Source organism: Rhinolophus sinicus, linkage group LG03, assembly GCF_036562045.2.
Source record: "Rhinolophus sinicus isolate RSC01 linkage group LG03, ASM3656204v1, whole genome shotgun sequence".
Taxonomy (NCBI): domain Eukaryota; kingdom Metazoa; phylum Chordata; class Mammalia; order Chiroptera; family Rhinolophidae; genus Rhinolophus; species Rhinolophus sinicus.
In genome coordinates, this window is record NC_133753.1 from 81,936,469 (window position 1) to 81,958,094 (window position 21,626).

At 36.4% G+C, this 21,626-nt stretch overlaps 2 protein-coding genes across 5 annotated transcripts in view; one reads left to right on the forward strand and one right to left on the reverse strand.

Annotated features, from left to right (window-relative positions):
- Positions 1-243: 243 nt before the first annotated feature.
- PPP2R3C (protein phosphatase 2 regulatory subunit B''gamma) lies at positions 244-21,266 on the reverse strand. 3 transcript variants are annotated; one of them, XM_019750451.2, is made up of 14 exons: positions 21,195-21,266; positions 20,626-20,825; positions 17,031-17,158; positions 14,978-15,082; positions 14,307-14,419; positions 13,816-13,913; positions 12,867-12,937; positions 8,635-8,767; positions 7,833-7,888; positions 7,680-7,755; positions 6,802-6,938; positions 5,215-5,352; positions 2,307-2,366; positions 244-730 (listed from the first exon to the last, which is right to left on the reverse strand). In XM_019750451.2, exons 2-14 carry the CDS (start codon positions 20,681-20,683, stop codon positions 542-544), a joined length of 1,362 nt encoding a protein of 453 aa, XP_019606010.1. In that variant the 5' UTR covers positions 20,684-20,825; positions 21,195-21,266; the 3' UTR covers positions 244-541. The 3 variants fall into 3 exon arrangements, with proteins under 3 accessions (XP_019606010.1, XP_019606009.2, XP_074184243.1); XM_019750450.2 differs by lacking the exon at positions 21,195-21,266 and having other exon boundaries at positions 420-730; positions 2,307-2,387; positions 20,626-20,819; XM_074328142.1 differs by lacking the exons at positions 17,031-17,158; positions 21,195-21,266 and having other exon boundaries at positions 420-730; positions 20,626-20,812.
- PRORP (protein only RNase P catalytic subunit) overlaps positions 21,196-21,626 on the forward strand; it is a 115,214-nt gene continuing 114,783 nt past the window's right edge. Inside the window, exon 1 of one of the 2 annotated variants that reach the window (XM_019750448.2) lies at positions 21,196-21,330. The gene's annotated coding sequence lies outside the window, so the exon portion shown is untranslated. The remainder of the gene's footprint in view (positions 21,331-21,626) is intronic. The other variant, XM_019750449.2, reaches the window with a different exon arrangement.

Below are 21,626 nucleotides of genomic sequence, written 5' to 3' on the forward strand. Positions count from 1 at the left end.
GGCGCAGCCCACCATCCCATGGAGGGAACTGAACCGGCAACCTTGTTGAGAACTCACGCTCTAACCGAGCCATCCGGTTGCCCCTCCAGAAGCTCAGCGGCAGCTTGTCTTCAATCTACTAGTTGTGGAGGGCGCAGCTCACTGGCCCATGTGGGAATCGAACCGGCAACCCTGTTGCTCAGAGCTCATGCTCAAATCAACTTAGCCATCCGGCCGCCCCCAAATATCGAAATTCTTAATGACTAGTGTTAGAAATATTCTATGAAAACTTCCTTTATTTGTAAAGATTACACAGATTTAAAGTGGACTCCTTCTACCTTCACCATATCACACTTGGCATAGTTGATCTAAGTGGAACCAGAATATACTGCCTCCTAATTTGGTCCTGTTGCTTCCAAACTATTCCAATAACGATAACATTTGTTGTGTTCTACAGGCATATGAAATGCTTTATTTAGACCATTTCTACAGCTTCTGCTTCAAAGGTTTTACATGCAGCATTCAAGCTTATCTTAATGAATACAATCTAGTCTTTGAGAGATCATGTATCATCAAGGTCTGCAGAGTTTTCATTGTCATTTGCAACAAGGGCTTCTCTGTTCTCATAAGTCCAGAAGCCATTCAGATCGATTAGAATGGTGGTGACTGTGTCTCCTTGATTACTGTTGATTAAATCCTGAAGAGAGATTTTCAAAGGATCCTTTGGTTTTACCATGTCAAAGATTTCATCCTGAAAGAGAAAAAAATATAATGAAATCTGATATATGATTCACTTAATTTCTATCACACAGTGACTTAAAATTCAGGGCTGGCACTTGAGCTTATGTAAACTTTGTTCCAGTTTTTTCTTTTCCATTCAACAGATGGGCAGTCTCCTTTTCTCTAGTACAATCACAGGATTTCATTAGATTCCTTAGGTATGATAACTATTCATCATAGAGGAAGAAACTGAGGCTGAGTTTGTTTCATCCAAGCCACACAGTAATTAATAGCTAAACTATCTCATGCTGTTCTTTGAATACATGTTAACTAACTACTCATACTTTTCTGTTGGTGGTGATGAAGCAAAGCCTTGATTTAAAGTGCAAACTTTAAAGCTCTAAGTAAAAACTTAAATGCTTCAGAGCCAAGATTATGACAAAGCTTCATTTCCAATATTGATGTCAACCTTACACTCTAGACATTGGATGGGGGGGAGGGGTGGTATTAAAGAATTAGTCAATCCAGAATGACATTAAATTGTGCTAAAATTTACTGGAATAGATGGAAGAACCTCTTCTATATTAAGAAGTATACTATGTGAATACTTTCAAGGAATTAGTACATGTTTTTAATCTTTTTGTAGTAAAATTACTCAGAGTATTGAGTAGCATTTAAGGAGGCCAATTATATTTTTAAAAGATTAGAACAATTCAGATAAATGAAATTATGAATTTTTAATCTTATATGTTTGTGAAACTGCCTTTTCTAGGTTGATGACCAATTACAATTAACTAGTTCTTAATTTGCCTGTTGCACAGCTTAAAATTTGTCTCACTTATATTAAATCAAAGTAGCCCTTTATCTTATACTTGGTTAAAATTGAATGGGGGGGCAGCTGGTTAGCTCGGTTGGTTGGAGCACAGTGCTCTTGGCAGCGGGGTTGCTGGTTCGATCCCCACATGGGCCACTGGGCTGTGCCCCCTGCAACTAGTTTGAAACAACTGCTTGACTTGGAGCTGATGGGTCCTGGAAAAACACATTTAAGTAAATAAAAAGTAAAAAAAAAAAAAAAAAAATGAATGGGTTCTTTTATTACATTACTCAACTTGAACCTGAATCAGTACTGGATACTCAGTGTTTTTCACAGCTGGTGCAAGTTTCAATACTAAAATGCTAAGTAGCAGCATGGTTTCAAATACTAGTTTTCATATTGTATGACTGATGTCTCCTTAAATAATACCAAATCAAGCAAGCCTTTGAAGTAGAAGAATAAAAATGTGCTCCAACCAAAATAATTTCCACATTAAAAATTCAGTTTACAGTGGAATAGTTTGCCAAAGGATGCAGGCTATATTGATTCTCTTATTAATTTTCAATAAAAGTGAATGAATGCTTTCAATGAGAACACAGGAGTAACAATGATAAAATCAAACTACAAAAATCATTAGTCTAATTGGTCTGTTTCTAATAATTTAAATATCAATTTGGAACAAATAAGAGCAAACACTTGATTTGGTTCTGTACTTTATAAGTTACTTTCATGTAAAATTTCATTTAATACAAATGATTATCTGGTGTTAATGTAAATTAAAGGAAAAAGTAACCTTGACATCTTGAAATGAAACAGGATCTTGTCCATGGATTTTCATTAGTTCCTGTATGGCCTGTAGTTGGCAGAAACAAATCTGTAAATAAAAAATAAAATACACAATAGCCCCCATCCTGTCCCATGGCCCCTTTTTAGTTCCACTTCCTTTCCTATGCAGACCACAAGCCTCATTGTTTCAATCACTCTTGCCAATATTCTTAATTTCCTTCACCTGGCTTCACATCTACTCGGCAAAACTAAAAACTGGATCAGTGTAACCATCAACCTTTCTAGACCCACACCGTAGCTATTGAGCTTCAGAAAGAAACTATGCAAAACTACAGATTAGTGCTACCATGTAGGTAGGAATGGTTTTCCACCTCAGATGAGCCTTTAACTTGCCTAGCAATTATACTGTTCTGATCATCTCCCATTTCCCAGGAACACTGTTCATACCTTCGCTCTTTAAGACACCCAATTCACCACCGCCCCGCCCTTCCTACACTTTGCCATCTAAAAAAATGGAGGTAAATCTTCCCTCAACTCTTACAAACTAACAAAATACTGAAGAAAGTACAGTTGACCCTTGAACATTTCATGGGCTAGGGGCCCTGACCTCCCCACATACACTCGAAAATCCGAGTGTAACTACTAGTTGCCTACTAGGGCAAAAGCCTTGCCAGTAACATAAACTGTCAATTAACACATAATTTGTTATACGCATTATATACAGGAGTCTTTAAGTAAGCTAGAGAAAAGAAAATGTTAAAATCATAAGAGAAAATACATTTACTATGCTGTATCAATACCATAAGTTTATGTCATCTGTTTACAAGATGAATCATCTGTCAGTACCTACATCAACATCGTCTTTTGATACGAAATATTGTTGATGTTATATATAATACTAACACTAGACACCAAAACTGAAAACGTGAAAAAAAAATCCGTATTATCAAGTATAATGATTCATGCATTGATAATGAAGCAGCAGCAGTAGGATTGCTTTATAATAGCGTAGGTGTAAAAGATATGATTGCTTCATGATAACGAAGTCTCCAAAAAATTTTTCAATATATTTATTGAAAAAAACGTGCATATAGGTGGACCCACACAGTTCAAACCTGTGTTCTTCAAGGGTCAACTGCACTGTGATCCAGTTGGACAAATATTTTAGGTGAGAGTCATTCACTGGAAAACGTGAAGCTTAAAATTCTTGGTAAATAGTCAATTTATGTTCCAAGTGCCTACTCTGTATGTGATGCCACCGATATCAGTGTGTAAAGGAAAACTCTTTGAAGTAGATGAGAATCTGGGTATAATCTTAGCTACTAGGCTACTGTGTTTCCCCGAAAATAAGACCTACCCAGACCATCAGCTCGAATGCATCTTTTGGAGCAAAAATTAATGTAATACCCCCAGTCTTACATTAATTTTTGCTCCAAAAGACGCTTAGAGCTGATGGTCCGGCTAGGTCTTATTTTCGGGGAAACACAGTAGTAGACCTGGATGGTACGCTCCACAGTGCACCATCCAGGCCCAGCTTTATTACTCGGATATTGAGGTGCAAAGGTTCTGTGAACAGCCCAGGATGCAGAGCTCAGCACCAGGAACATGTTTCCTTAGCCCACACAATCAAGCCCAGGTAAAATAATAAAATAAATGCATGAAATATTTTAAATGTATTAAATAAAATTTAACATTCTAAATGTATAAGATACTATAAAGAAATCTTTATGAAAAAGGGTTGAGTGTTTAATTACCAAAAGACATATTTACTTTGTTTTCCTAAAACTTAATTTTCATTTAATATGTCTGCCTAAAGTGGGGGCATCCCTAGAATGGGTTAGCATTATCCTTTCAGATTAGCCACTAATGTAAGGCCAATTTTAAAAAATTGCATCCTAATCGTGGGATTGTAATTTACCCTACTATTTGCAGTCATTACTATCTAGAAGATCATAATGGAACGCCTTTTAGGGGATTTAACATGAAGTTATCGAGTATGTTCTATGAAACTCAGAAAAGTTATTTTAAAAGTACCAAAAAAGGTTTTAAATGGAAAGGAAATCAAAACCTTCAGGGGAAAATGGTTTATGACAACAATGTAAAAATGTTACTTTTGTTGTTAAAAAAACTTTTCTTCCTACTATTTATTGACCTTAACCATATAAAAATCACACTCTTCTAAAACCTAACTATAGAAATGTGGTGATGGAGTAGAAAACTACTGTACAAAACTACTCCATCAAGAAAAGTCACCTTTCAAATTGAATGATTTGTCTTAAAAGGGCAGACATTCCTATTTTTACACCTGCTGCATCTGGATGCTTATCAGGTAAGATACAATCAAATTCCACGTCAGAGCTCATCGTGTTATTCTCTCTCTGAGACTAAGTAAGGCACACATTAAGTCCGTCAGCAAATCTGTTTCGCACGGAAATGCAGCACACAATTCTAGCCCGTTTTTAAAGTATTTATCTTTTACAGCACAGCAATGAAAAGAATCTACAACCACCAAAGTCTACATAACTCCTGTGGAAAGGAGCTCCTTTTCTGAACTGTTTCCTTAAAGCTTCTGTAGGATTTTACACACTAGTTTTTGATCACCAAGAGCACAGCATTTCTCATGGATGTTTGTGTCTCCACTGGCTAGTATATATAGTCCCTGACATATATTTACACTCTGTTTCAGTATTCTACATCTAATCAAATCAGCATTGATTTAGCCCATTTATATTTTTAAAAAATAGAAAAAAACAAAACCAAAAATACTTGATTTCCTTCTGAAATCTGTTATGTAAACCCTTTTGTTAAATGTAAACATCACAAGTTAGATGCAATTCTCACCGAGTAGGTAATTTAAACCAAATGGTATAACATATCTTAAGGAACAACGACTCATTTACACAAATGAGACTTACCCTAAAGAAGTAATTAAGGGAAAAGACATTCAGATAGCCTTTGTTCTCAATATCAAGCAATTTGAAAATATATTGCAGAGCTGCAGGTTCTTTTCGGTTTTCTAATGCAAGAACAAAATCCAGGTAGGTCTTATAGTCCTATAGAAAAGAAAATGACATTCTTTGGAGGCCTTATTTGGAATCCACTTTTCAAGTGAGTATCTGATAATTTGAAGCTATTTTGCAATCAAAGGTGGCAAGTTATTTTTAATATGAAATGAGAAAACCATTGGTATACTCTGTGTTGGTTTCTAGGAATTTGATGTAGCAGTTAATCTGTGCAGGACAGTTTTGGGACACAGTTCATTTTCTTGAAAGATTTTCTGTGTTAAACCATAATTTTCTTTCATTATGTTTTTGAAATGGACAGGACAGTGACTAAGCTATCATACACTGCCATTAAATTTATCAAGCAATTTGAAAATATATTGCAGAGCTGCAGGTTCTTTTCGGTTTTCTAATGCAAGAACAAAATCCAGGTAGGTCATTTTGGAAGAAAAAAGTTTATCTGGAATGAACAGAACAGTATATTTTAATAGCTGTTTTGAAATAGTGTTTAGAAGTTTTAAATCTAGTCACAGATTACTTTTTTTGCATAGTTAAGAGAGGTAAAATACTTGGGAGAGCCTCACTTAGAAAAAAACATATTCTTGGAAAAGAGTTTTTAGGCTAAGATTAGGGATTCCTTTCTGTATAAATTGCAGCATAAAGTGCTACAGAGATGCAGCCTCATGATGGTCTAACTCCATACATAGTTGTAGCTTCTGATTTTCTTTATTCACCAGAAGCCATTAGTATAAGCTCCTGACTTATTTGAGATTTAGAGCCTGTCTATCGCAGACAGCTGTGGGAATCACGAAACAGCTTTTGTGCCTTTTTCCCCTTTTCCTTTGCAGTTGGCTAACAATGGTGTTATTAGAAAACTGTTATTAAAGCTAAAAGATAATACATAGAACCCTGATTTTCTTCTAACAATATGGCCATTTCTTCAGCATCATTAGCTTGGAAAATGTGTCAGAACCTTAACACATGTTCTCAATAGCAAGAATGGTAATTTTAAAATACTGTTTAGAATTTCTCAAGTGTTTTGCAATAAAAGGACAAGTACATGTTAGTCAATCTTGAGCGACTAACATAGCCACTTATAGAGAGTAATACAATCTGATTCTTAGATTTAAATCATAGCATATGTGGTACTATATCTAACCTGGTAATTTAATGGATGCTCCATCTATATGAAGATAGTCAATAGGATTTGCCAATTTTTCAGATTTTTATTTTACTAGTCCACAACCCTTTACAATACGTACACTGATAATGAAATGAACAAAATATTAACATTTTCTATTGTCCTGAGTCCATAAAGGAAGTAATGTTGTAAAGCAAATTTACCTTAAAATGAAAGGCTCCAAATCTCAAACATTTTGATCAGTTACACATTTTAAGATAATGTTACACACTGATATAAAATGCTGTATCACATCAAGAAAAAGGTTTTTAGAAATTGTGGGAGCCTAAATTTTTAAAACTTATTAGATTTATTAGTACCATTTCTCCATCATAAGTGAGACACTCCTGGAAAACACGGTCTAAGAAGACATTGGTCATGGTTGCTGTTCCATAGCGGGAGAGTTCTTCTTTACTGAGCATACCATTGTGATCCTTATCAAGATTCAAATACTGGCCTTGGGAAGAAAGATGATAAAAAGATACTTATGACCAAATAAAATTCTAAGTAAAAGACAAAAGAATAAACACTAAGTTCTTTTTATTGGTTAATATTTTCATTTTCAAACTCCCCACTAAGGGTAGTGCCCTAACATCAGCTACCCCTGCAATCTGTATCAGAATAACCCTCAGGCCAGAACCAGTCAAAGAAAACCCATCACAAAGGCCATGGCCTTGGGTTATCTCCCTTACATCATCACTTGTTTTCAGTCTGCTTTTAGGACTTTCCTAGGATTCTGAATTAGATGGTGGTAAAGTTCATCAAAAAGCATTGAAATGCTCGTGCTTGAAAGCAGAAGTCAAGAATTCCAAAATAAGTCAAGACCACCCAATAGAATGTAACAGACAAATGAAACAGGAAAAGAGCAAACCATGCCCTAGACCTCCCTCTGTGGACCCTAAGAGCAACATTTTATCAAAATGCAAGACCATAGTTGATGTTCATAATGATACTTCTGAAAAGATCAAATTACATTCTGTATGTTCTATTAAAGAGTTAGAAAGTGTAGTAACTTAAGAGTTACAAAAATTTAAAACACTGGTATTTAAAAACAAGTAAATTTTAGTAATCTAGAATACTAGTTTTTAAAGTAATTAGACTACTTTGATCTTGAGATGAATTAGCCTATGTATGTCCTTTGAACACCAATTAATTAGGAATGGATAATTCAAATTTTAGCTTTATGATAGTAACATACCATACACCCTTAGGGCAGAAGGAGCAGAAAACCAGTTTGTTTCTTGACTCTCCTTGGACAGTTCCTCATCCCTTAACTAAATGAACACAGAAACATAATTAGAAGATAGCAACTGTCAAGAGATATCATTAAGTAGTTTAAAAACATATTTACCTCCAATAAGTCATCTAGGAAGCTGCATGCTAAAATATCTTGAATTTTTATCTTCCCTTTAAAGAACAAAGAAATACAATTACTTAATTGCATTTTAAAAATGAGCAACTCAGTTTTATAAAAGTATTATTTTAGAAGAACAATCACCCAACTGATATTTTAAAGCTTCCTAGCTCTTATGCTCCAAAGTCTCTATTATTATATACTGCTATGAAAAGGGAAAGGTGCAGGGAATATTTAATAAAATCTCTACCTCATATGTCTATCTGTATACAGGCAAGGACTTTGATTTGGGCCTTCTGTCCCTTTCTGTGCCCCAGTTACATTTACTTAAGTCTCGCAGGTTTGAACAGTTAATAAAATGTACTGTTAATGAGGCCAAATTTACTAATCTGATTCTCATATAAGATAGGGAACTTGAGAAAGAAAAATACATCATGGCTAAATAGTTCTACTATCTCTCAATTTATATTTTTCATCAAAAAGAACAAGTCTCCAAATATATATCAGGGATAGCAAATTATATCAGAATAACTGGCTCCTGAGAACTGGAAGGAGCCATAGATTACCCAGTTCATACTTCATTTTAGAGATGAAGAAACTGTAAGGGATTAGATGACATGCCCACTGTCACACAGTTGGTTATGGTTGGTGCAAATAAATCATAAAAGATCTTTATATATTAATGGAAATGACAAAGAAGGAAAATAAAAAATGACTTTTCAAGATTTTCCTCTAGTTATTGAGATTTAAAAGTAATAATATCCTCATAATATTTAAGTTAGATAAGATTTTCTTTTACCTGTTCTTAGAGGGTCTAAAAAGAAGAAGAATTTCCTAACTGCTGTACAAACATAAAAGGAGTAAAAAGATTTTTCCAGCCCATCTAATTGTGGCAAAGTAGGGATAAGTTCCAATATGTAGTTTTCTAAATCCTGAAAGAAAAAAACAAAATAAAACTTTCAAGTCTTAAACATCTGATCTTGTTTCTTCATTAGCTCCTGGAATATAATTTCAGTGCTAAAGATTATTCAGCGTTAATACTATATTAATGATAAAATAAATTCATAACTAGCTTAGTGGTAAAACTATTTTATATTAAATTTGTTTCTACTAATTTACGTTTTATTTAAATTTTACAATATTTTTGAATAAATAATACATTCTACATAGTTCCAAATTCAAAAGGGACAAAAAGTATTCACTGAAGTTTGCCTCTCACCTAGTTCCTCTCCCCAGAGGTAACCTATATTATCAGCTTCTGATGTATCTTTCCAAAGATAACTGATGCACATACAAGCCAATACATATATACGAGTATGCATATTTCCTTTCCTCTTTTCCACTGCATACAGCAGCACACCACGCAAATTTTTCTGTATCTTGCTTTTATCGCTTAACACTATACTTTGCAGTCAATTCCATATTGGCTCTCAAAGAGCTTCTCTTTTTTTTAAAAAAAAAATCTATGTATTATTTCAGATATACCATAATCTATTTATTCTAATGATGGACCGTTAGGTTGTTTCTAATCTATAGCAACACTAAAAACAATATTATGGGGGCTAAGCAAATATTTTATTTACAGATATGGAAGAATACAGGATATAGTTTCTGTAAGTGGAATTGCTGGATCAAAGCATATGCACATTTATAATTATGATAAGACATTAGCCAACTGCCCACCACCCCATAAAACCCATATCCATTTTATACTCCCACCAGCAATGTGAAGGCTATATCAACAGTTCCCAAATTGAGCCCTAGGAGTGCTACACTAAACTCAAAGGGGTGCAGCAGGGTATTTAAGCTTTTTGAGGAAAACATAGCAACATCTGTGCAGACAGTGCCTGAGCTATGGCTCAAGGTAGTTCACATTTTCATCATTAGTTTGAAATACATATTCCTTTTGATGACATCAATCTTAGCAAAGCTAGGCTCTTGGTGGTTGCGGTAATAAAGCAAGTACCACACAAAAATTAGTGTGAAAGAGGAAGTGAGAATGATTGTGTCCAATATAATCTCCAGATTGTGAAGCTATACAGTGCTCCCTGGGCACACACATTCCATTGGTAACTGTTATTTAAGAATGAAGTAAAAATATTGTTTTCTTTTAACTTATGTGTATTTATTCAAATGGGCAGTAGGATAAGTTTAATGAATATTTCCATGAAAATGTTTAGAACTAACTGGTTAATAAATGGAACTGTTAGGTATTTCTTTCAGCCTAGAGGCATTATGAATAAGTTACTGAGACAATAAGGGCACCATGAACTGAAAAAGTTTGGGAAACCATGGCCATTTTACATTCCTTCATTAAAAGTGTTATCCAACTTTTTGATCTCTGTCAATCTGATAGGTGAAAAATGGCATTTTAATGTAGATCTATTCAACATTTCTCTTACATGAAGTTAGTATTTTTTCTTATGATTAAGAAGCATTTTTATTTTGCTTTCTGCAAACTATATCCTTTGCCCAGTTTTGTACTGGGTTAGTAGCCATTTTCTTATGATTTCTAGGAGCTTTTTATACATTAGGATAATCGGCCATTTGTTTGTGACTGAGTTTCAGGTATTTTTCCCACTTTGTTTTCTTTTAACTTTGTTTATTACAGTCTATAGACTTTTTTAAAATGTAGCTGAAGTTATTATTTTTTAGATGTCTCAGTTTTATCATACTCAGAAACGCTTTCGCTATTCCAAGATTATATATTTAAAAATATCTCCTAGTTTTTTATGCTTATTTTAACAATTTTGTTACTCTTGTTTTAGCCATTGTAAAGAATAATGTTTCTAGTTGATGAGACATACTTTATAATTTAAATTGTAGAACAGATGGCATCCCAAACTTGAGTCCAAAATGGGATTTTTACCATCCCCAACCCTGGTCCTCACCCATTATTCCCTATTATAGCAGTTATTCAAAACAAAAATTTATTCAAAATAAAAGCAGTTATTCAAAATACAAATTTTAAACTCATCTTTGGTTTACCAAGGACCCTACCCTTTACCCCCAACATCTAATCCAATAGCAAATTTTTGGGGTGTGTGTGTGTGTGTGTGTGTGTGTGTGTATGTGTCCAAAATATATATTAACTTAATCTGTTACTGGCTCTTTCTCCAGCCATCACCCTGGCCTGGCCATTATCACTCCTGACCTGGACTATTATAGTAGCCTAACTATTCCTTCATGTACTCGAGGCTCCTTACAATCCATTCTCCACACAGTACCCAGAGTGATCTTTTAAAATGTTAATCATATCCTGACAGACTCAGCTTAAAACTTCTAAGGGCTTCCAAACTCCTTACCATGGCCTAAAGGGCCCCACATGTGGTCTTTGCCTACTTCTCTCTCCAACTTCAGTCTGTCACTAACTCTTGCTTACATGTTCTAGCCACACTGGCTTCCTTCTGTTCCTAGAACAGGTCAGGTTTAACTCTGTCTTGGGGACACTGCCCTTGCTCTTCTCTCTCTATTATACATCTCCATAGGGCTGGCTTCTTTCTCATCCTTCACAACTAAAACTCAATCACTTTCTCAAAGAGGTACCCTTCCATCTTATCTAAAACAGCTGCCCAACCCCAGTCATATTCTTTCCCATTACCCTATTTTATTATTTTTGTAGAACTTGTCATTATTTGAAATTATCTTGCTTATAATTTAGTGTCTGCCTCTCCACTCTGCTAAAAACAAACAAACAAACAAACAAAAACATGAACAAAAAAATTCCCTAAGAGCAAGGCTTAGAATAGTACCTGGCACAAAGTGTTTGGTAAATGCTCATTTAATAAGATTTAATAAGTGAATGAAAGTTTGCTTATATTACTCAAATTACAGACGTTGGCTTTGGAAATCACTGTCTTTTAAATGAAGAGTCTGGTTTCAAAAGGCAAACTGCTCAGGGTAGGAGAAATATTTTTTTTAAGAGAAATGTTTTTTTTTCATTGAGAGAAGGGAAAAATCACTCCCTTTTAAACACAACTACAGAGATATACTGTTGCTTTTCTCTTCCCTCTCTTCATCCATTTTTCCATTTTTGTTTCCATTCATGGAAAAAGGCAAGAAGTATGTTTTGTAAACCAACCAACGGCTGAGAAGAATTCTCAGAGCTACAGGAATACCCCAATATCGACCTGAATAAGTATCAACATGTGGCTAATATATCTTTCTTGCTAGAGAGAGATGGATAGAAGCAAGAACCTTTTATTGTCAAGTTGATCTGAACCTTAAAGTTCAAGAATTGTACTGTTCCCTAGAAAGGTTTCAAAGTGTAAATGTTCAGTATGAGCTAACAGATTCTATCTACAGAAACCTGGATAAAGCAGACTGCAACAAATCACAACAGGAAACAAACTATAACAGGGAATTGTCTTTAAATCTTACATTTGAATATTTATTTAAGTGATTAATTAACTTGGTTCATATTTATGCCTAACTCCCATCCCCTTTTCCTAATGACCCTAAAAAGGACAACTTATTTGGGGAAAAAACCTGAGCTAAAAAGAAGCATGTCCATATAACTTATATACTCACACTGACAAGAAGCATAGCCATTTGGATCACGAGGCTATAATTCTCTGTTGATAACATGGCCTAACTACGTTAATACCTAATGGGAAATAAACAGCCTCTTGGTAACTGATGTTACAACCTAAAACTACAGGTGGGAAAAGTCACGTTCTTTTTCTCCTATGTATTTCCTAAAAGAGGAAAAATTCCTGGCCCTTACATTTTAAAACAGTCATACATTGATAACACCCATGAATAACCAAAAGTTTTTCACTGTTTCTACATTCTTCTTACGGTTTCCTTTAAAAGACTTTTTTTAAAAAAAGGGGAGGGGGGGCTAGAGAAAATAATCTAAAAAGGAATTTTTGTAGTCTACATTTTAAAAAAAATTTTTAGTAGCATACGTTATTTGTAAAAACAAAAAGAGACACAAAACAAAAATTCATCTGTAATCCCAACATCCAGTGATAACTATTGTTAACATTTTTATTTCTACAGTAGTTATTAAAGTAGGTTAATACTTACAGATTCCCGAAGGTACCCTTGTCCTGCAACATCGTATAAACTGAGTCCTATTCTTGTTTGATGAAGCCAAACTGACAATAAACATGAAAATTAAATTTAATTAAGAGCTATCCTTTAGCATATATATGGACAAAAGGAGAAAAAGAGCTAGATTAGATGGACAAGCTAATCTAATAAGTCTATGAACACATTTATTCTCACACATATTACTTATTGATTAACACCAAAATTGTTCAAAACAAAATAAAAATACCATAGAATTAACAGTAGATATCAACAATTCTACCATGCCTAAAGTGACAATTAAAGTTGATGCCCTTGAAGATATTGCTCCTTACTTTATTAAACTTGGTGTTCCACCAAACAGGGACAGTGACAGTATAATGTTAGGCTTTCAATGAAGCTGATTTTATTCTACTGAGGTTAATTATTGCAACTAAATATTAGTTAACAATTATACACGTAGGACTTCAGATCATTATGGAACTTAAAGGAATCACAACAACTCCAAGTTGTTTGGTTAAAAACTCCTTGAATCTGATGCTACAGTTGAGTTTCAAACTATCCTCTTAGGCAACTCAACCTGTAATAAATATACTGGTGAAATAAAATTAGCAATGAATTAAAATTATTTCAAATCACCATACATTAAAACTCTTGGTTCAGCTTTTGATATATCTAGTTAGCTAGTATATTTAGGATACGTGAAGTTTTTATTTTGTTTTTTATAAAAATGAACCCAAATTTATGGTAGAAAATTTCAGCTCTAGTAAGTTCCAGGAGAGACTCATACTAGGAAAACAAATGTTGGTCAAAAGACAAGAAATTCTGCTATTAGAACTTATTAAATAAGAGTTGTTTCACATGAAAGGGATACTATAAAAGCATGGACCAAAAACCTATTTGATTACAGAAAAGAGTAGTTCAAGCACAATGAAAATGAAATTACCTTTTCTCATGACATAATTAAAGAACTGCATGATAGAAATTCTTCCGTAAGAATCTGTATGAAGGAGTTTAGCAAAGACTTTTGCTGTGAAAAACTGCCTACGGAAAGGAAACAAAGATTAAATCAGTTGCCAACATAACATAAAGATGACTTCTACATGAATTAATAGCAGCATAAATTCAAACAATAAAAAATCAAAGTGGTGGAAAAACATCAGTGACAACTATAGTTCTAAACTTAATTTTAAGTCATACATCTTTGCATTCTATGGTCTTAAACATGAAGGTCTGTAGTGTTGTAAATAAATCATATTATTTCTTTTAATAACTTTATACCAATGTAATTTTTTTTACTAAATAATTTTATTAAACTCCATGAATAACTCAAATTGACTCAGTGTCTTACCATTGACTAAAATTTTCACTAACATTTATTTGAGGCATTTAAAATGCTTAATGTAACATACTCCTTTGTTAAAATATCATTCTTACTTGCACTTTGGTCCAGCCTTTTCACCAACCTTCAAAAAATTTTCATAATTAATCATTGCTTCCTCTCCAATCATAGGTGGTGTCTGGTGCTTGTCCAACAAAAACCATAAGTTCTTAGAAGAATTGCAGAAAAGGAGATGTTATAATTAACAGAACAAAATTTAAAAACATAGTTGAATATGTTATTTACATTGAAATGATAGTCTGATAGCAGAGTTAATATTAAGATGAATCTCATTCCTATTATCCTTTTGATTACTAATAACACAATAAAAATAAACATCTATAGCACCTCTTTAATCCATGTAACTATATGCTGTGGATAGTTATCCCTACTTTATAGATGAGAACTGAAGCCCAGAAAAGTTAAGTCCATTGCCCGAGATCATAGAGCATGGCTGGGATTTGAACCCCTACAGTTTGACCCTACCGTAGTGGTTCTCAACTTTGGCCTCACATTAGAGTCACCTTTAAAAAACAAAACTATCCTTGGGAGATCCACCCCTGTAAGCTCTGCAACTGATTCTGGTGGGAACCATTTCTCCAGAGCAGATGCTTTCACCCGTTCTGCAGTACTGGCTCCATCAAGGCCCCGTAAGGTCCTATATGACATTAAGTAGTACAAGTAAGAAACGTCTAACATCCAAAGCAAGTTTTTATTTCATTCCTACCTGTAATTCTTCATTATCTAACAGTTCTCTGCTTTTCCTTTGCAGAAAGACAGCTCTGGATTCCTCTCTTAATTTCTGTAGTAAGACTTCATCTTCAGCTGGCAGCTAAAAATACATTTTGGAATTAATTTCTACACTTAAATTCTAGACTACTAGATTATGTAAAATGTATCTGGCCTCATGAAATAACTATGACATTGCCTCAAATTACTTTTGGTATCTCAGTTTTGCTTAACTTCAAGTCATCATCCATTTAAAAAGTTCATTTAACAAAAAGAGATCCACAGAGAATTCAATAGTTAGCAAGGCCATATGCTTGCCCAATAAAAGCTAATGGTCTAGCCCAAGTTTATATTGTTAGAGCACTGTTTCCACTGCAAGCTTAGACTGATAAAGAATTAGATTAGGACTAGCTGAAGACTGGCAGTCTTAGCCAAGTATGCCTTTTGAGACTGGATCACCTTACTTTGTGGAGATGGTCAAGCCAGTGTCTATTACGTTGGCCTCCAAGACAGGGGTTCTGCCCATGTGGGTGATTTCCATAAACAGGGCTTCAAAATGACTCATTCCAACTCCACTTCATATAACGTGCTTTGAGGATTTCTTCTTCCTTTTCTGTATCTTTGTCCCACTAACTGTAGCTATGTAACCCCTAGTCCAAACTAGGGGTTATGGTTTTCACCTTTCATTTCCAAGAACTAAGATGCCATCCCTCCCATCAAAAGGAATAGAGAAGGAAGAAGCACTAGAAGGTGAGGCCAGGCTGAGATACACTGTGCTCCAGTCTAGTCAACCAGCTAATCAGCCAGGGGAGGAGCCATGACCAAAGATGGATGATAGCTGGTTTCTCTGAAGCAGTGGAGAGGAAGAGGAAACAAGGGAAATAACACCGGACAAATCCATTCGACTAAAATTCCAAAATTAACTTTTCTATCGTGGTTATATTTGACATATTACTGAATAGGTCTCATTCTTTTTAGTAGCCTTCAGTTTCAGCTGTAAATAGCTGTTTTAATTTATGACCTTCTTCAAAGACTTCTTTACAGTTTTGGCACAAGAAAACATAACTGAGTATTAACTCTTCAAGTTTTCCATTCTCAATCTATTTGTCAGTTTAGCCTTGAGCAAAACATTTTACACCCTTATACCACAATTAAAAGACAAAGTTAAAAATTAGGATCAGACATAATCCAGCTTCACCTCTCTTCCCTGAGCTCCTAGATTCACATGTTAAATATACACTTGACAAATCTACTGGGATGTCTAGTAGGCATCTCAAACTTAATATATTTAAAACAGAACTCTTGATTTTTCTCTTTCAAACCCCTGTCTCTCTCAGTCTTCTCCAGCTCAGTAAAAGGTGCTTCTGGACATTCACAGTGGCTCGGGTCTAAAACCTAGGAATCCCTGGTACCTATATCCAGTCATCAATAAGTTCTTTCAGCTTTACCTTAAAAATATAACCCAAATCTTTTCACTTCTTATGTCTAAAGCTTCCTAGCCTGAGACACCATCGTCTTTCTAGTGTGGTACTCATCCTTTTGATATTTATTTGTAATTTAACATTTTTACCTCCCCAAATATACCATGAGCTTCTCAAAAGCAGGACCCATGTCTTACTTATTGGTACTGGGTAACATACAAATACAGTGCTTGGTACATTATAGCTGCTAAATAAATGTTTGTTGAATGAGTGAATAAATTATTGGAGGAATTAAAAAAAATTATGATCAACTAAGTATACCTAAGTTTTATAAAAAGCCTGACAACCTAATCCAATTGAACACCTACTACTAATATCCATAATAAAAATTATGAAGAAAAAGCCGATAGCTCAAAAAGTAGGCAAACAACTTTGTGTGTTTATAGTAATTGATAAGAATACTCAAGATTTTATCAGCTCCAAAGTAATGGTAAGATAAAGAATGAAATAATATATAAAATTTAAAATATAGTCCTCAATTTATTTATAAGATACAAGATTTTTATCCAAAATTTTCAAAATTAATTTTATTTATAAACTCCACAAGACATTTGCTTAGATACTACTTACCCTATAATAAAACCGGGGAATGGTCTTATAGAATTCATTCGTGTTTTTTCTACCTCCTTTCCATTCTGAGTAGTATTTGGTAAATAAATCCATTTCTTCATCTTTTAACTCTTGCTCACTTTTTTTTTCTGGTAACAAGTAGATTAAGGGGGGAAAAGCACTTTTAAAATCAAACAATATTTTTCTCAGGTCATCTATCTACGATTGTCTAATTACAGTGCAAAAAAGGCCTTCACAGTTGTGCTTAGACACTGAACATCTATATTAACTTTCTTGAAATACCAACAATCACTATCTTCCACTGAAAAAGCCTCCCCTAAATCCTCAAATCTTAGCTGCTGCTTCCACTTTTTTTTTTTCATCACTATACTGTCTCTTCCTCTAGTCAGTGCCTTTCTTATAGACTGCTGGCATGTTCCTAATTCACTCAATCAAAAGTGTATACTGAGCACCTACTATGTACAGAGCACTCACTGTACTAGACACCAGGGCAAGAGTGGTGGGAAAGCAGGCACAGCCCTTGACCTCATGGAGTTTCAGCCTCTTAATCACAGTTCCTCTACCTAAAGCAAAACCCTTCCATCTGAAGCTCACACATCAGGATGCTATGACCCTCCAACCCGCCTGCTGCTGGCACACAGCTGTCTCATTTAGCCATTCCTCCATACTTATGTGTAGACCATGGCGACTGGTACACAGCGTTCTTTTCCTCAATGCCCTGCAATCATCAAGGAAGAATAAGTATTTATGTGAGTGACGGTGACCCCTCAACTCTGAAGGCTTTCAACTCTACTCTACTGTGTCACCCCGTTCCATGGCAAGACCACAGATCTTATCTGCTCCTCTTCTGAAATCTTAAATGCTAATATATTCTCAGATAATTTTTCTCTCCTTGTTATTCAAAACCTCCCTGCCGTAATACCTGCACTTCAGCCTCACTGAGATCTTCAATTCTATGGTCTATATTCTCAAAAGTTTATTTTCCTCCTCCTGGTCTCACTTCCTTCCCGACATGCCTGTAGTTCTTCCCCTAAACTCTTCTTATGCCTACATTTCTCCCACATCTGCCATGTTAACTTTTAACTTTGAACCAATCTTAACAAACTAATTTGTTTACTATGGCTTAATGCTGTTGGAGAAAACTGCAAAATTTTGGTCCCACAAATTTACTTCATTTACTAATAAGTCAGCTTCTAAAAAACATCAGTATATATTCTATTTACCCTTAATGTTCCCTTGGTGACTGACTGTTCCAAACTGTCACTACATTCCTCAAACCCCCTCTGTGTACACTTTAACGGACGACAATCCCTCCCAGTTCATCGAAAATTGAGTCTACTGGGCACGGATACCCATAAATATCTAAGTGGAGCGGAAGGACAGGAAGGTATCAAATCTGCATCTTACTTTCTTCCTGCCAGTTTCAGAGGAAGAAGGTATCTCTTTTCTTACTCAAGGCTAACGCTTCATTCCACCTGAGAGTTTAATCTCAGCCATTGCAATTCTCCTGTAAGTTGTTCAATCACTTATTTCCTTCTCTATTCAGTATCTTCAATTTCTTCATCTCTACTGGCTTTTAACTTAGAAATACACTGAGATCTCTCCAATTCCCTCCCCCTCCCCCTAAAAAACCTCCTTCTTTTCTACCTACTGTAACACAAAACTCCTTCCTTTCTCATTCACTTTTTCAAATGAAAGTCTATGTTGGCTGTCTCTGCTTTCTTACCTCTCATCTCTTTATACAATCCTGCTTCTGTTCTTACCACTCTACAGAACCTGTTCTTGCCAGGGCAACCAACGACCTAATTGTTTAGTTTAATGGGCACATCTGTCCTTGATTTCTCTGTTAAATTTGATACTGTTGATGATTCTAACCTTTTCTCGGCTTTTAAGAGATCACACTCTGTTAATTCTCCTATTTTCTGGCCATTTCTTCTTTTCTGTTAATCCTTCTTCCTCTGTAATTTCAACTTTCATAGCATAATTTCTAAATCCAAAACATATGTCACCGCAATATTAAGTTGCTGGTGAGAAGAGGAAGAAAAGCAAAGATCGAGAAGAGATGACTGGTGAGGAAGAAGAACTAATAGAGTATGTCTTCCAGAAACCAAGAAAGAATGTGTAGGAGACAGAAAAGTGAGGCATAGCAACAGGTGGAAGTTAAGACAAGAAAGTCTCTTTCAAATTGGAGAAAGACCACCATGTTTATATGCTTAGGAGAATGACTAAGAAAGAGAAATTGATGATTCAGGAGAGAGGGGATGACTGCAGGAGTATTTTTTTTGAGTAGGCAAAAATGGAATCCAGCAAAAAGGATGGGATCTAGCACACCAATGAAGGAAACAGACTTAAATAGAAGTGGCACAATCTATATGATTTAATTCTGATTTTATCATCTCTACCAACATTAAAGTGTACGTTCTACAAGGACAAGAATTTGTATCTGTTATGTTTACTGCTATAGGCTAGAAAGGTACTTGGCCCCTAACTGACTTGCAATGGAGTGGGTTTAAGAGTGAAGGGGAGGAGAAAGCACAAGTACAGGTAATTTTTCTGAGGTTTCCTATAACGGACGCAGAGAAATGAAGCAAATGCTGGAGAGGAATATGAGATCAAATGATTTTTTTAAAGATGGGGGTTATTACAGCATGTTTGTTAGAGCTGATGGAAATGATCCAGTAGAGAAGGAAAATTTGATGATGCGTGAGAGAGAGGATAAGGCCAGAGTGAATTCAGTGAATAAAAGAAAGGGAACACATCTAGTGTTGAAGAGTAGAGCGACTGTCTCAAATAGGAGCACGGACAGTTCCCCATTTTAATAGTGGGGACAGAGTGTACCAGCACCTATGGTGGAAAAGAGACTGATAGTAATGGTAGATGAGAACCTTTGCTTCTACCTTCTCAAACACACACACACACACACACACACACACACACACGTTTATCAGCTGAAGGTAAGGAGTAGGTAGGCTGCATTGGAGGGTTGGACATTTGGGAGATGAGAACTGCCTTAGCGTGTTAGAGAGTGAATGTCTAGGGAAACACGGAAGAAGTGTAAATGAATGACTGAAACACCTACTTTCGATTAGTGAACATGCATTAAAAATGAGACAATGCGCCTTGGTTCCCTCTTCCTCCAGCCACTTTCAGTGCCCTGGAAAGGGTAGTTTTAACCAAGTTGGTTAACAAGCAAGTCTGAAGGAGGGGGAAAAGGACACAGAAAAAATGAATTATGAAATCTAAAATGGATAAGGAGGGAAGTGAAAAGTGTGACAGTAAAAAGGCGGTAGGATCGATGGATTATAGGCTCTGGTAGGATCGAAGAGTTATTGAAGCCAGAGTTTTCAATGATTCCTCACGAGTCTAGGTCAAAACCATGTAAAGAGAGCTTCTCAGTCCCGCAAATCATTTATTTCCCAGGGAAGTGTGGGTCAAACCTCTCTGGATCTCGAAACCACATTGCTCTCTGCCCGCTTTGTCAGGCGAGGTTTTACAGAAGCGGACAGCGCGGCTCCCAGTTGCTGCCCCTCCCATTCTCCCTCCACCTCCAGTTTAGGGCCGGGCTCCCTCCGTGGGCAGCCCCTCCCAAACTCACTGTTTGGACCGATGTTGGGCGTCGCTAACCGCCGGCGAAGAACTTCTTTCCAGTCCATGACAGACTCCCGCGCAGCAGCTCCTGCATTTGCAGTTTACTAACCGCTCCACCCGCTACCAACTCAGACGTCAAACACCGCCCAGCCCCGTAAAGGCTGGGAAGGCCGCTCCACCGCCATCTTGGACATGGGCGGAAGTCGGCTAGGGAGGAAAAAAAAGATTACTGTAGCCGCTGCGGAGGCTACCGCGATCACACTAACAGCAGGGAAAGCAGACGTGAGATAGAAAAGGATCCTCCTTAAGGCAGCGTCCCAACTTCACAACGCCCGGTTTTAAAGGCGCAGAATAAGGAAGCCCGTGCTTTTATTTTATGTTGGGCCTCTGGCGCGAGTGCACCACGTGACTCGAGTCCTTTGGCATTTCCGGCTCAAGGGAAGCGCTTTCCTCCTTCACAATTTCTTCTCATTGTTGGTTACGGATATCTGGAGGCCCTAAAGGTTCCCCTGAATGTAGCAGATGCCTTCAGCATCCGCCTCAGCTCCATCCTGCCACTAAAAGCTTCAAAATCACCTTTTTTCGCCGCCTGGCCCAGCTGAACGCCGGCGTCCAGTTCAGTCACGCCCCCAATGCCGGCGCCCTCGCGGTGCATTGTGGGCCGGTAGTGTCCGCCGAGGTTACGGTTGCGTTAATTAAGCGTGAGTGTTGGGTGAGTTGTAGAATGAAGTGAACTTCGTTTGTGATCAATCTGTACACCTCCCTTCCTTATCTGAGTTGTTGACTCGGCTCCCTGCCCACCTCCCCCACCCCATTCCTTCATCTGCGGAGTTTGGCGGTGTGGGGAGTATTTTGCAGGGGCAGGGTCCCTAGATTTTGGCTTTTGTAACTACCCTTGCTACTGGTGGGTCTGGGGTTGGGGGCTCCTGGTCGCGGTTTTCAGCAATGCTCCCTTCAGCAATGCTCCCATGGGATCCTGCCCCTTTGCGAGGACAGTTGTGATCCACG

What these genes read in the sequence shown, in the direction of transcription:
- PPP2R3C (XM_019750450.2), bottom strand. Translation starts at nt 20,683, where the DNA reads ATGGACTGGAAAGAAGTTCTTCGCCGGCGGTTAGCGACGCCCAACATC. An exon ending in AAGGCTGGACCAAAGTGCAA is followed by an intron (nt 13,914 to 14,306) that starts GTAAGAATGATA and finishes TCCTTTCCGTAG; the next exon opens with GCAGTTTTTCACAGCAAAAG. An exon ending in TAATTATGTCATGAGAAAAG is followed by an intron (nt 12,938 to 13,815) that starts GTAATTTCATTT and finishes GTTTATTGTCAG; the next exon opens with TTTGGCTTCATCAAACAAGA.